The following is a 13,446-nucleotide window of genomic DNA, read 5'->3' on the forward strand; positions in this document are numbered from 1 at the left end:
CTCCTTTCGCTTCTTGCCTAGTAGAGAGAAACCTCCAAGGACTTCAATTTATTTTTATCACAACAGTGTAATGGGGGAAAGCTGTCTGTTGAGAAGTATCAAAAGAAATAGATTCCCCTGAAAAACTAAATATGCCTCCACACTCCAATATTTCTGTTCGTGAGACCGACTACAATACCGTATCCTGTTCAATATGTGATTGAGAAACTGAGATTATAATTCACCCTTGAAAGCTTGTTTACGGAAAAAGCCCCAAAATAATATATAGCTACTGCACTGTGAATTAATGTTTCAAGAAGACTGGTGTAATGAAATTCAAATGCAATTTTCTTAATTTTTAGTGTGAGAAGACATTAAGCTTAATGGAGCAACTGGACAATCTTCATATACTTGCTCAGATGAAGCATCTGCAGGAGGAGGTGAACACCATGCAGATCTGGTCTAATAGGTTAATTCAAGAAGAAGAAGAGCTTCAGCAGAATTTAACAGCTCTTTTTCGTGCAGTTACTAAATATGAGGAGAATATAGATTCTGTAACTAAAATCTTTTCTGTAAAAATTGCAACTGTGAAGACTGATATTAGACGCATTTCAGGTCTTGAAGCTGATGTAACCTTATTGGTAGAGAATCTACATACTCTAGAAGACAAAGTAGATAAAGCTGAAAAGACTACAGTACAGAGTATAGGAGAACTTCTTACAAATAGCATTGACAGGACTACAATACTAAAGAGTTCTGCATCTGAAAATGCTAGACAAATAGAAAACATTAAGACAAAATTGTCTGAGCTGAATGCTGAACTGAACAAGCAATCAAGTAAGATTTTAGATTTGGAAAGTGATAGAGCCAAAGTTCTGACAACAGTAGCCTTTGCAAATGACTTAAAACCTAAAGTACACAACTTAAAGAAAGATCTGGCACACTTGGAACCAATGTTAGATGAACTAACATTAAGAATAGGAAGAATGCTTGGGGATCTAATGGAAAGACAGAAGGAAATTGCTTTCCTGAATAAGAAACTCTCTAACTTTTTTTCACACTGAAATTAAGGCTATGAGCGATAAACTAAAGTTTCAGATTTGAAGTAGTCCCATGACATGAAGCTTCAATTCTAGCAGTGCTTGAAGCTGCTAGATTTCAAGGTAAGGGGCTACATTTTGACGTTAAAGCAGCACTTAAGATGTCATCTTCCTTTTGCTGCATATAACAAATGGAATGCATTTCTTAGTAAACATGCAAAGGATTTTATGGTTAAGTCCCATTAATGTTCACTGGGGCATACACCCAAGTAAGTATATAGGATTGCAGCCTTGAAGTAGATGTGTCATATTTATGTAACTGAGAGAAAACCTTTCATAAAAACTTACAAAAATGTTTGCTTCTTATTGAATCAATGATAGCTAAAAAAGTTGTACTCGTATTTCATGTTTCAGCAAAGCCTCAGAAAGTCTTGAATGGTATCTGGGACATTAAAAGGGGTGATGGTACCTTTGTACCTTATCATACTTTGGACACATAATGAGAAGACATGATTCACTGGAAAAGACAATAATGATGGGGAAGATGGAAGGGTGCAGAAAAGGAGGAAGATCAAACAAGAAATGGATTGATTCCATAAAGGAAGCCACAGACCTGAACTTACAAGATCTGAACAGGGTGGTTCATAACAGATACTATTGGAGGTTGCTGATTCATAGGGTCGCCTTAAGTTGTAATTGACTTGAAGGCACATGATGACGATGGTACAGGGCCCAAACTAGAGGGTTGCACCTAGAGAACTCTGCTCATGGGATGGTCCCACTCATGAACTGGGGGAAGCAAATCTCTTTGAATCACCCTAAAACCTGATCTAGAGTTATTAGATCCTCTAGTGGGAGGTGGTGCAGAAACTACCCACAAATCATATCCTCTCCCAGTTAGTGGCAGGCTCTGCTGGATCACAAACCCATTTTTCAGAAGAGCTATTCTGGATCAAAGCTAGGGCATCTGGACTACTTTTGTTATGGCTGAATTATAGATTTTAGGTTGTAAGAAAAAATATTTGTAAGTAGAGATGAGTCTTGTTCAGCTGAACAAATGTAAGGAACATGCACTTTTTATTCTTGTAGTTAAAAGTATTACAGGTGTTGATGGTGTCTTATAGGAATGTATAGAACCATGTTTATAGTAGTAAACAGTTATGGTCATCATCTCAAAACAGCTAGTATAAAGATGTACAAAGAAGAGGGTACTTATATGAGGGGCTGTGTATGGATTTCTTAGAAGAAAAATGACTAGGGATGACAGATTCATGACGTTATACATGAAGTGGAAAAAGATGGATGGAACGTTTCTTTCCTGATACTAGAAATCTGGGTCACCCAGTGAATTCATTGGCAAAATATTGACAAAAAAGTGCTTCAGAAATGCATCTTGATAGAATTCAGTCACAGAGGGTATAAATGATGGCTAATAGTTTTAAACAGATTAGAAAAAATCCATGCACTATAGTTTCGGAAAGGGCTGTCACTCAGCGGGTAAAGGATCTGCTGGTCCCATGCTCAGTCCCCAGCATCTCTATGTATAGTTGGGAATGTCTTTTGTTTGTCATCCTAGAGCACCACTGCCTGTCAGTATAGACAATACCAAGGTAGATCAACCGGTGATCTGACCTAGGAAGCTGCCTAATAACATTAGCCATGGCAACCAAATGGAAGCTTTCAGATACATTAGCAATGAGTTACTAAATACCAGTGTAGAGGCAGGTAGATGACTGCTTTTGCCTCCGTCTTGCTTCTGGACTTCCTAGAAACAATGCCTTGTTCATGTAGGCAACAGGATATGGTGAATCTTTGGCCTGAGGGACCAGGGCACTTACAATAAATGTTTGAATAGTTGATTAGCACCCTATATGTATAATGCTAAGTCCTGTTCAGAGTAGGCCCATTGCTTTCAACACTTGAATCTGAGTTGATTACCAGCCACAGCTTTGACCACTCAAAACGCCTGGAGGTTATATATACATAGGATTGAATTTAAGTGTGTTCTATTTGCAGAAGGGTTTTTAAAGCAGCAGACACCATCACGTGTGCTTCCAAGGGCTATGAACACTCAAGATGGTGCACCAGAGTAGGTCCTGTTTAGCAATGAATGTATTTATGGCCTGCTACTACATTTACTTAGCCTTTGGTTGGCTATTTTTCCCCAATGAAGGCAGCATCACTTGGTCATACGTATCGCTTTGATTTTCAGTAGCCTTACACTTCATTAGTTGCCCATTACCTAACTTTACCTGCCCATAAAGTCAATATACAGAAAGCAACAAACTGGTATCTAAATTGGGTTAACTGCCACAGCAGTCAGTCAGCTGAAACCACACTGAAGGAAAGCCATATGGGTAGATCAAGCCTGTAAATACTATAGATTATTTCCTTCTCTGCATTAACTGATGGTCAATATCAAGATAGTACGATAAGGAATCAATCAGCCTCCTTACACATCATGAAATCATCTTCACCAACAGGCTGAGAACTAAGTCAAACACTAATCAATCTAGTAGTTTATTTTTACCAACAGGGACAGTGAAGCCGGAGCAAACAAGATTTTATTCTCCTACACTGCCATGTGTATAAAGTTTCATGATGTTTTGCTATTAGCCATTCAGTCCATGATCCATCTACTCAGAAAGACCAAGTTTTTTCTTCAAAGATTCTGGCATTTCAGGTGGAGGTGGGCGGGGAAGCCTGAAATAAACTTTCACAGAGTCATAGATGAACCACTGTAGTGCTGTCAGGGTACCAATCATAATAATACGGGCAAAAAGACCCTTCCACACGCCTGTTGGAACAGAACACAGGTATCAGTAATTGGAATAATTCATACATTTTCCATAATTCAACATCTGTTTAAATCCTCACCTTTAAATCCCAGCCTCTTCAGTACTTCCAGAGCTGAACTGCCCTTTTCTTTGTTCAACACAGATACCACAGAATCAGCAGGATGTGAAACAATGGCACAGAAGATACCAGCTGAAAATAAGTTGTCACCATTATTTTTAAATATTCACTAGTATGTTTTATACTAATTCCAGAAAGATCCCATTTCAAAAACAGACTAACTCACAACTGCTGCAGGGAGACAACACCTGCTACTCGTTACAGAACTTTTCTTCAAGAGTGTTAATGTCTGTCCGTCATCATGCACATGCATTTTCTAGGTCTTTAGTAACCTGGTTTCAAGATACAGAGGAACTTGCAAACCAGCACTGTAACATGTGCCAATGTTAGGGCTTGAACAAACCTTGCTAAAATTGGTGCTTTAGATGCCTCACATTATTAGATTCCCTTGTCACTTCAAAAGCCATTAGATAATACAATAGTCCTATGAAAGCTATTAAAGGCTTTAGCCTCATCTACCATGTTTTTGTGTGCCACAACCCTGAGTGACACTTAGGCTCACGTGCCCACCCTATTCCCTCCCACATAGGAAGTTAACGACTTCAGCTGCACTAAAGTTCACTTTCCACAGAATCCTGACGTCATTGATTAGAAACCAGATCTTATGTTTTGTAACAGATTGGTCAGTTTCAAAACAAGTCAACAAAACTAGGTTGTGAAGCTTGCTCATTAAAACCAAATTATAAACCATGATTTCTGGCTTGTACGCATGGGCACACCAGGATCCCGTGGAAGTAAAATAAATGGTACTATAATTTTCATTCTCCTGCCTATATAAGACAATACAAGGATGTGTGCAAGCCTGACTCCTGCTCAGGTTTGCTCATGCACATACAGTCACTGAATCATTAGGCATATAAATACCTACTATAGACTATTATTACATTCCTAAAAGTTAGTATTTTCTTACCTATATAACCTGCTATAAATGTAACAACCAGCTGCTCTCCTTTTGAACATTCACTCCTTGGTTTGGGGACAACATATTTGTAAAGAGCTTCCACAGTTCGTTCAAAACAGGCAAATTTCATCATTGTGTAAGGAATCTGTCTCATCCATAACGGAGCAACACCTTTGTAGAAACTTCAAAGTAGACAAAAAATTAGAAAACTCAAATTTAAATGCTTCTACTCTGTAGTTACTCTGGAATATATGAGGAAAGTAAACATCTAGAATCCTAGAGAGCCGCTGCCAGCCAGTGTAGACAACACTGAGCTAGACAGACCAGTGGACAGTAGACAAAGCAGCTTCCTATAGTTCTAAATCACCTATTGCCCTAACCCACCACAGCTCTACAAATTTATTCACACTTTAAGACCAATGTTAGCAAAGACTGCAATAAGCCTATTGGTGCCTTCTCTTGTGAAGACACTCACCTGAGTTACATTACAGTTTCTTCCAAACCAGCCAGAAACAACCAAGAACTCCCAACGTTAAATAAAGTCAGATACCTCTAACTTTGCTCTAAAAAAAAAAATCAACAATGGTGTATAGTCCCTCCTACCTTTAATATGGGAAGTAATTAATAAATGTCCACACTCCAGCCAAATCCTGATAGTGGAAAATGGCATATATGTATTATAACCATTTCTATCAGAATATAAAAGACTAGAGTGAAGGTATATTATTCTCACATGCCAATGACTCAAGCATCTTTGACTGTACAACCATAAAGTTGCTGATCTCCCTTGGCTGGAACTACTCAAAACCAAAGCTATAAGCAGAACTCAGCACAACAGACATCAAACAAAGATGGATCTAAGGGAGCATGTTGGCTCATATTGCTTAAGAAATGTCTGCTATGATCACATTCAGAACTGTGCTTATGTCTAACGGTAGAATATCCATAATCAAAGCTTAACAGCTCACAAGCAATGGGCTGTGAAGGGGAATAGAGAACCACTTTTGAACCCTGGCTAGACTGCTATAATACTTACGCCCAAATGCCTTCTTCAGCAAACATTTTTGGAACTGCTTGCCTCAATGTGTTTGCATATCCAGGCTGTGTTTGAATGCGAACCTTAGCAGCTTCCATTGGAGCCAGAGCAATATCAGCAAAGAACTCTGCACTGGCAGATGCAGCCAGGTATAGTGATGTACGCCACAAATATGCATTTTCCTGAAATAAGTTACCAACAAACCAGAAAAAATGTTCGTGTGATTTCCTTGGACAAATTCACAAGAAGGGTGTGCTAAGGTTCTTTTGAAAAGTGCAGGAAAAATAAACTTACCTCTCCCAACATGTTCCCATATAGGACTTTGAAGACTTCATAGAAACCAAATTTACACAGTCCTTGCATGGAATATCCAATAAAGGTTGGAGCCCATCCTTTTGCCAAGCCGCGAACGCCATCTTCTTTGAGAGTAACTGAAAACCCACTGAAGATGCTCTTATATTTTTGTGGATCCACCTAAACAAGATTTGAGAAATCAGCAGTTAAGAAAAACATTTTAAGCCTTCGCAAATTCAGGAACAACCAATATACTGTAAACATGTAGACACTGTACAAAGCCTAGGACTGTTTAGAGAACTTAGAATATATATCTAGTGAAGAAGACTGGAGTGAAGGGCAAGATCAAATATGAATGTGTAGAGACAACAGAGCAAATTAACTGACAGTGGCAAAATGATTAGGGAACTTCAAGTAAGGTTTGGGGGAAGTAGATCTTGGAGGAAAAATGAAAGTGGTAAGATAAACAACACAGACAGGTTGCAAATATAAAATTTCTGTTTTGAAGTATGTGCATATATAAAAGATATATGCAATGGTCAAACCTAAACTAGCTATAAATTTGGAAATTTAATAAAACACAAACAACCAGTTCTAACAATATACCATTTCACAAGTACACTGAAAGCTGTGATGCACTATATACAGATCCTTGCAAAAGAAATCAGACCCTTGACCAATGCTCTCATATTACTGAATTAATTTCGTTCTGTATATTTTATTTTGAAACACTGAAACCCAAATCAATTATTGTAAGGCAATATTGGTTTTATATTTGGAAATGTTTGTAAGAAACTTAAAAACTGAAACATATTGCTTGCATAAGTATTCAACCCCTGTGCTGTGGAAGCTCCCAGTTTACACAGATGAAAGAAACTGCCCTATCTAGAACACAATTACCTTCCCATTGACCTCCACCTGTGAACCATTCAATTTGCTGTCACATTGTCAGGATAAAAACCCCACTGTTGAAGGATCATTAGTCAGGCTGTGGATCTGAAGGAAAATAAAGACCAAAGAGCATTCTACAGAAGTGAGAGATAATGTAATACAAATGCATACATTAGGAAAAGGGTACAAAATAATATTGAAGTGTATGGACATCCCAGTGAGCACAGCTGGATCAATAATCAGGAAGTGGAAGCTGCATCACACCACCCAGGCACTGCTAAGACAAGGCTGCCCCTCAAAACAAGAAGGAGACTTGTGAGAGAAGCCACAGAGATGCCAACAACCACTTTGAAGGAGCTACAGAGTTCAGTGGCTGCGAGTGGAGTAATGGTGCACCAGTCAACCATAGCAAGAATTCTGCATAACACTGACCTGTATGGGAAGGTGGCAGGAAAGAAGCCGTTACTCAAAATGTACCATCTGAAAGCACGTCTGGAGTTTGCCAGAAAGCATGAGAGTGCCCCAGCTCTGATGTGGGAGGTGGTTTTGTGGTCAGATGAGACCAAGATAGAGCTTTGAGTTTTGGCCAAAAAGCTCTATGTGTGGTGCAAGCCTAACACTGCCCATGCCTCAAGATACACCATCCTTACAGTAAAGTATGGTGGTGGCAGTATCATGCTGTTGGGATGCTTCTCATCAGCAGGGACTGGGCATCTTGTTAAAATCGACAGAAGAACGGATGGAGCAAAATACAGGGAAATACTGCAAGAGAACCTGCTTTAATCTACTAAAAGACTGAGGCTTGGGAGGAAAGCCACTTTTCAGCAGGACAATGATCCCAAGCACAAGGCCAAAGCAACATTGGAGTGGCTCAAGAACAAAAAGGTGCATGTCCTACAAGTGGCCCAGTCAAAGTCCTGATCTCAATCCCATTGAGAATCTGTCGTGCTCTTTGAAAATTGCGGTCCACAAGCGATGTCCAGCCAACCTGAAATGAATCTGCAAAGAATGGGCCAAAACCTCTCTGACACTGTGTACAAAGCTGGTACGTACCTACCTCAAAAGACTTAATGCTGTTATTGCAGCAAAAGGTGGCTCTACCAAATATTAATGTGTGGGGGTTGAATACTTATGCAAACAACATGTTTCAGTTTTTTATGTTTCTTACAAACATTTCCCAACATAAAACCAATGTCACCTTACAATGATTGATTTTGACTGTCAGTGTTTCAAAATAAAGTATCATACAGAACAAAATTACAATGTATCATTAGTAATTCAGTAACATGAGAACATTAGTCAGGGATCTGATTACTTTTACAAAGCATTGAAACTAAGTGATTTCTGTAACTGTGAGGAACTGTAACTGCCCAATACTAAAGTTTTCTTCAGTTAAGTACCTCACTGTAAATGTACCTTAGCTGTGAGAAAGCATTTTGAAGGATTAAGGCAGTAGTAAATACTTGCATTAAGTGAATATAAGATTTTGGTTTAACTGCATTAGAAAGGTGTCAGTATGGAAACATTTGAAATTTGACCATACCAAAAATAACAAAGTGCACCGGAGTGAAAAAAATTGTGACTTTTCACTGTTAGAACACCAGTAGTCAGTAGAGTTGTGCATAAATACTATGAGAACAGCTGACATTTGTGAACCGTTATTTAAGATTTACCTGGGTATGTGTATTCCAAGTAAAAGCAGAACTATGCAATATTCCTAAAATATTTTATGCAGCAAATGCAATATACTGTGATTTTCAATATAGAGCTACCTTCCTACCTCATGTTGCCCTCTACTGACTTGGGCCATTTCAACTTTCCTCTTACTTCCTGGCCTCTTTCTGACTTCTGTCTGAACACGATTACATTTTCTGTAATGTATATTTGGGGCACATATAGTCGAGCATGTTTCCTCAAGACCTTTAGCTGCTTTAGAGGAATAGTTGAATCAACTTTTGTGAAAAACATTTCTCAAATGACTTCAAAGCACTGTTTTTTAATCTATTACAAGTATAGGCAAAGTGTTAACTTCAAAATCTTCATTTTGCCTAACAAACTTAAAGTCATAAAGTCACAGGTTGACTCATGTTTTTAAAGTTAGAATATTTAGCCCACTGAGATCTCAGTATTGCTACAGAACAGTTTTGTACTTCTATATTTTTGCCACTTCTGAAATCAGTATTTAATACACAGGGTATACCTATTTTAAATATATTTTTGGCTTGTACGCATTCAGTTTTACAAGGCTAAAATCCTATGCAAGCTTGCTTGGGAGGAATTCCTATTGAACTCGGTGGAACTTCTAAGCAAACATGCAAAGGATTGTACTGTTTTTCTGACTGCTTTATCACTTAAACTAAAGCTTCTACTGATCCTTACTCAATTCCTCCTTAATTCATGTATGGAAATTTTCTCATTAACATGCAATGCTACTTACATTGTAACTATTTAGTAATCAAAGACATCTGACTTAAATCTGAAGTATCTGATAGTTTTGGGCTACAAGTATACATTTGAATAATGCAGTGATAAGTGTCAAATATTACTACTCATTTATTAAATGCCAGTTATATGTGTCCTAACTCTGGCTCAGTTTAGAGTTTGGCAAGTTATTTCGTTTCAAAAAACAGAAAAAAATCCATATTGGACAACATACAAACCTGGATGCGGCATTTCACTAAATCCAAAGGTACGACTGCTGTGTGTGTCAGCCCACAACTTAGGACCCCACCAAAGCCACACAGAGCATAAAACTTGAGAGAGCCATATTCACAACTGTATTCTTCTGTAGCAAAAAAAAAAAAAGGGCACACCATGCTGTTGAATAAGCTGCATGCAACAATATAAAAATGTTTTATTTGGGTGAAATCCAAGCCTTGCTTTATTTTGGTTAGTAAGATTTCACACTTTGATCATGTAATACAATTCATCCAACCTGACATGCAATCAAACCTGAATTCGGCATTTAACGAGATCTAAGGGAACCAATGCTGTGTGCGTGGTACCACAGCTAATAATCCCACCAAGGCCACAAAGGATGAAGAATCTGCCAGAGCCATATGCACAGCTATATTCTTCTGCTTGAAAAGAGATAAGTACAAGTTGACAAACCACAGAACTGGCATTCAAAATTTGGTTAATTTATGCAAGCTCATTGAAGAAATTTTAGTTTTCTCCTAAAACAAGCTCGTCCCTCCCAAATTTATGAAGTGGCAGATGGTCAATTGAAAGCATGCACTTTTTTTTATAAAGATGTTACCACATGAAGACATTCTCAGTGTAAAAATGGGTCTCAATTCACTTATTAATAACCATATTTAAAAAGGTACAAGCAGCAATATCTGTATTCTTTTATGAATGCCATTTTACATAATAGGATTTTTATTATATTTTAAGAGGACACCATTTTCAGATTCAGAGCTGAGCTGGTTTTGTTTGGGAATGCCAAAGTAGCTATTAACCTTCATCTTGACGGATTTGCCCAATGACAGCATAATACATAGAATGGGACACTACTTGACAATACTTTCAAAATATGATAATTATCACATGGGAATGAGCAAAATACTGCTATTTACAGGCTGTCTCCTGCTTAAGGTAATACTTTCTCCCAAGAGATATTCTGTGCTGTGCAAACATTAGAAGCAACAGAAATATTAGACTAGGGTAAATGTTCAGTTAAGTCAAAATAAGATCATATACATAGGACAGAAACAAAACTTTCACTCAGATGAAATTAAATTGAGCTTCAATATATTTTTCCATTATTTTAGACAACCAAACAGATCCTGAGTTCAGATTGTCTAAACCAACAAGCGAAGTAATTTTACAAGCGGTCATTGTGCAGTTCTTTAGATGTCCTTATAAACTCTCACAGATCAATAGATCCTTATGTGACTAACTCAGTACCTTTGCAATTATAAGAATAGATCCTGAGGGTTTATTCAGTAGAGGTTTTCTTAAGGCAAGTATGTTATATCTTAAAATTTAAAGCTGTTGTCCCAAAGCAATATTCACCAACACCTAATAATAGACTCTTACTATACAGATAAACCTAATTGAGTTTACACATAAATGACCTGTTGGACTTTTAAGACTAAATATGAACGTACATTGTTTTCACTATTCAAAAATAAGTTATATCCACATAAAATCACACTTATGTGACACCACCACTTTAGATAACAAAACCTCGGGGGGGGGAGGATAACTATGTTAGAGCAAAAGACTTTTGTGATACCTTAAAAACATATTCACAGTAGTCCTAAGCATATTTAGAAATAAATCCCTTCAAATTCAACAGGACTTGCACTTCATCAGAAACGTGAAGCATTGTCAGCAGATACATACATTCATAGGTACAAGAAGAAAATATTGTACTATGATACACAATAAAGTCAAATATTTCTATGAAAAACTCAAATGTATATAAGAGATGCACATGGAACATCAATAGTAGTAGGCTGTGATAATCTCTCCATTCATAAAAAAAATTACTGCTGTTGCAAAACATTGCTATAATTTTCTTGTATACATTTGAATTTACATATATACCACGCATATGCATATATCATCTGAGGATAACACTTCACACATCTGACAAAGGCAGCTCTGGTCTTTTCAGAGCCCATAACATCTCTGTTAAATCTTTAAATGTCTTACGAGACTTTCACTTTTTCCTCTAACAGACTAACATGGCTGCTCTATGGAATTAAAAAGGTTTTAGTAGTAGAAATGGCTCTACTATGGATCCAACTAAAATAATGGAAACAAAAAACAATATAAAGATTCAGTTATTTTCATTATAAGCTTTTAAAAATGGATTAGTTATAATAACTCAATTTATCCTCATCTCCAGCTACCTCCAGTGTCATTTTAAGCCTGTGACCTTGTGCACACCATACCATCTCCCCCTTCAAAATAAGTCTTACAAGGGAAGGAACAGGGCACAAAGTAGTTACTATGGAGACAAGCTGTTTTCTACTAGCCATAAATTTTTCCACAAGCACTATCATTAGGCCACTGCGGGATATAGCCTAAGAGGGGGGGGGGCAGGCACTAGAAACCAAGACGTCCTCATCCAGATGCAAAGCATAGGTTAGGCAGGAGGGCTCCCAGCCCCAAGGTCGCGGAACAAACCTCTTCCCAGGCCTAAACAGGCGGGGTCAAGGCACAGAAAGACAATCACCCAGGCCTTTCTAGTGGAGGAAAACGGAAGGGGCTTTAACCCACAAGGTACCGTGAACCCAGCGCAAGTCAGGTCCTCGATGACCTTCCTTGTCCTCCAAGAGCAACCCGGCGGGCCAAGCCACTAACGCCTCGCCCAAGAACGAATTCAAAAACCAGGAGACCCTTCCAAAGGAGGCACGGCGAGGTTCGTTTTTTACACCGCCCGCCTACTTACCTTCTGCGGAAGCGGCTGCCAGGCTCTGCCGAGTGCACGAAGGCTCCGTAGGCTCAGCCGGGCGCTTCCTGAGGTTGAGGCTGTCCTGCTGCAACTGCAGATGAGGCGCGTGGAATAGGTTGAGCCGCACAAGCGGCGCGATAGACGAGAACATGGCGGCGGCAGGAAACTACGAGCGGGAGAACCAGGAATGTGGTTAGTAACAACCGGTCGTGGGGCAAAAAAAAAAAAAAATACCCCACCACCGACCAGGGATGAACTCTGACAAGCGGTAAAGGAACCAGAGCGACAAGCACCACCTCCACAAAATTTCTCTCAGGGACTCACCTTCTAAGATGGCGGAGCCCCCTCCCTCGTTCCGCTACTCAGCTGGCGACTCCGCTTAGAGGCCGAATATCACCCTTCCTCAATGACTTTGTCCTTCTCTGACGCAAGCGGTGGAGCAGCAGTTCAGTAAGGCACGCTGTGATTGGACAGCAAGCCCCACGAACTTGCATCACTCCGCTGACGTTCGCAAGAACCAACCCTGTCTTCTTCTCAAGTTTAGTCACTCTCAGCTGCGCCTCCCTCCCCAGTCTTGTCAAGATTAGGGACGGCCGCAAAATAGCCACGGTGGGGGAGGGGTAAACCATAGGACTCCAGTTTAGACCTCGAAATCAGGGCATTTTAGCTGAACCTTCCTGAGGTGGCACCATCTGGATTAAACTCTCAGAGACGTCAATGAGCCTAGGTAATGTGGTGGAAGAGAGGGACCAAAGGTTACCTAGACGTCAACGCCCAGTTCGTGCATTCCTTGCACTTCATGCACTTAATTTCTGCGAATTGGAGTTTAAATTGTTTATGTCTAGAGCAGAGATTCCTGAACATTTTCCCCCGCTGACCGCTTGAAAATTGCTGAGGATCTTGGCTTACCTTTTAATTATTTTTTTCTGACTGTTGTAGCAATTGTAATTCAAATTGTTATGCAATAAAATACAATTATAAG

The 13,446-nt window shown here is 39.1% G+C and overlaps 2 protein-coding genes and 1 non-coding gene across 5 annotated transcripts; 1 reads left to right on the forward strand and 2 right to left on the reverse strand.

Annotated features, from left to right (window-relative positions):
* The first annotated feature begins 362 nt into the window (after positions 1-362).
* On the forward strand, positions 363-1,043 carry LOC133363325 (inhibitor of nuclear factor kappa-B kinase-interacting protein-like). Its single transcript, XM_061582730.1, has one exon. It carries the CDS (start codon positions 363-365, stop codon positions 1,041-1,043), a length of 681 nt encoding a protein of 226 aa, XP_061438714.1.
* Positions 1,044-3,511: 2,468 nt separating this feature from the next.
* SLC25A3 (solute carrier family 25 member 3) lies at positions 3,512-12,967 on the reverse strand. 3 transcript variants are annotated; one of them, XM_061639511.1, is made up of 8 exons: positions 12,789-12,967; positions 12,462-12,630; positions 10,010-10,134; positions 6,167-6,346; positions 5,873-6,054; positions 4,846-5,018; positions 3,897-4,007; positions 3,512-3,816 (listed from the first exon to the last, which is right to left on the reverse strand). In XM_061639511.1, the coding sequence occupies exons 2-8, from the start codon at positions 12,613-12,615 to the stop codon at positions 3,656-3,658; spliced, it is 1,086 nt and encodes a 361-aa protein (XP_061495495.1). In that variant the 5' UTR covers positions 12,616-12,630; positions 12,789-12,967; the 3' UTR covers positions 3,512-3,655. The 3 variants fall into 3 exon arrangements, with proteins under 3 accessions (XP_061495495.1, XP_061495493.1, XP_061495494.1); XM_061639509.1 differs by having other exon boundaries at positions 10,010-10,137; XM_061639510.1 differs by lacking the exon at positions 10,010-10,134 and adding an exon at positions 9,718-9,842 and having other exon boundaries at positions 12,789-12,962.
* Positions 5,464-5,708, reverse strand: LOC133363536 (small nucleolar RNA SNORA53). Its single transcript, XR_009757703.1, has one exon. It is a non-coding gene; the product is annotated as a small nucleolar RNA SNORA53 (small nucleolar RNA).
* Positions 12,968-13,446: the final 479 nt, after the last annotated feature.

The sequence above is a fragment of the Rhineura floridana genome, chromosome 8 (genome assembly GCF_030035675.1).
Source record: "Rhineura floridana isolate rRhiFlo1 chromosome 8, rRhiFlo1.hap2, whole genome shotgun sequence".
Lineage (NCBI taxonomy): Eukaryota > Metazoa > Chordata > Lepidosauria > Squamata > Rhineuridae > Rhineura > Rhineura floridana.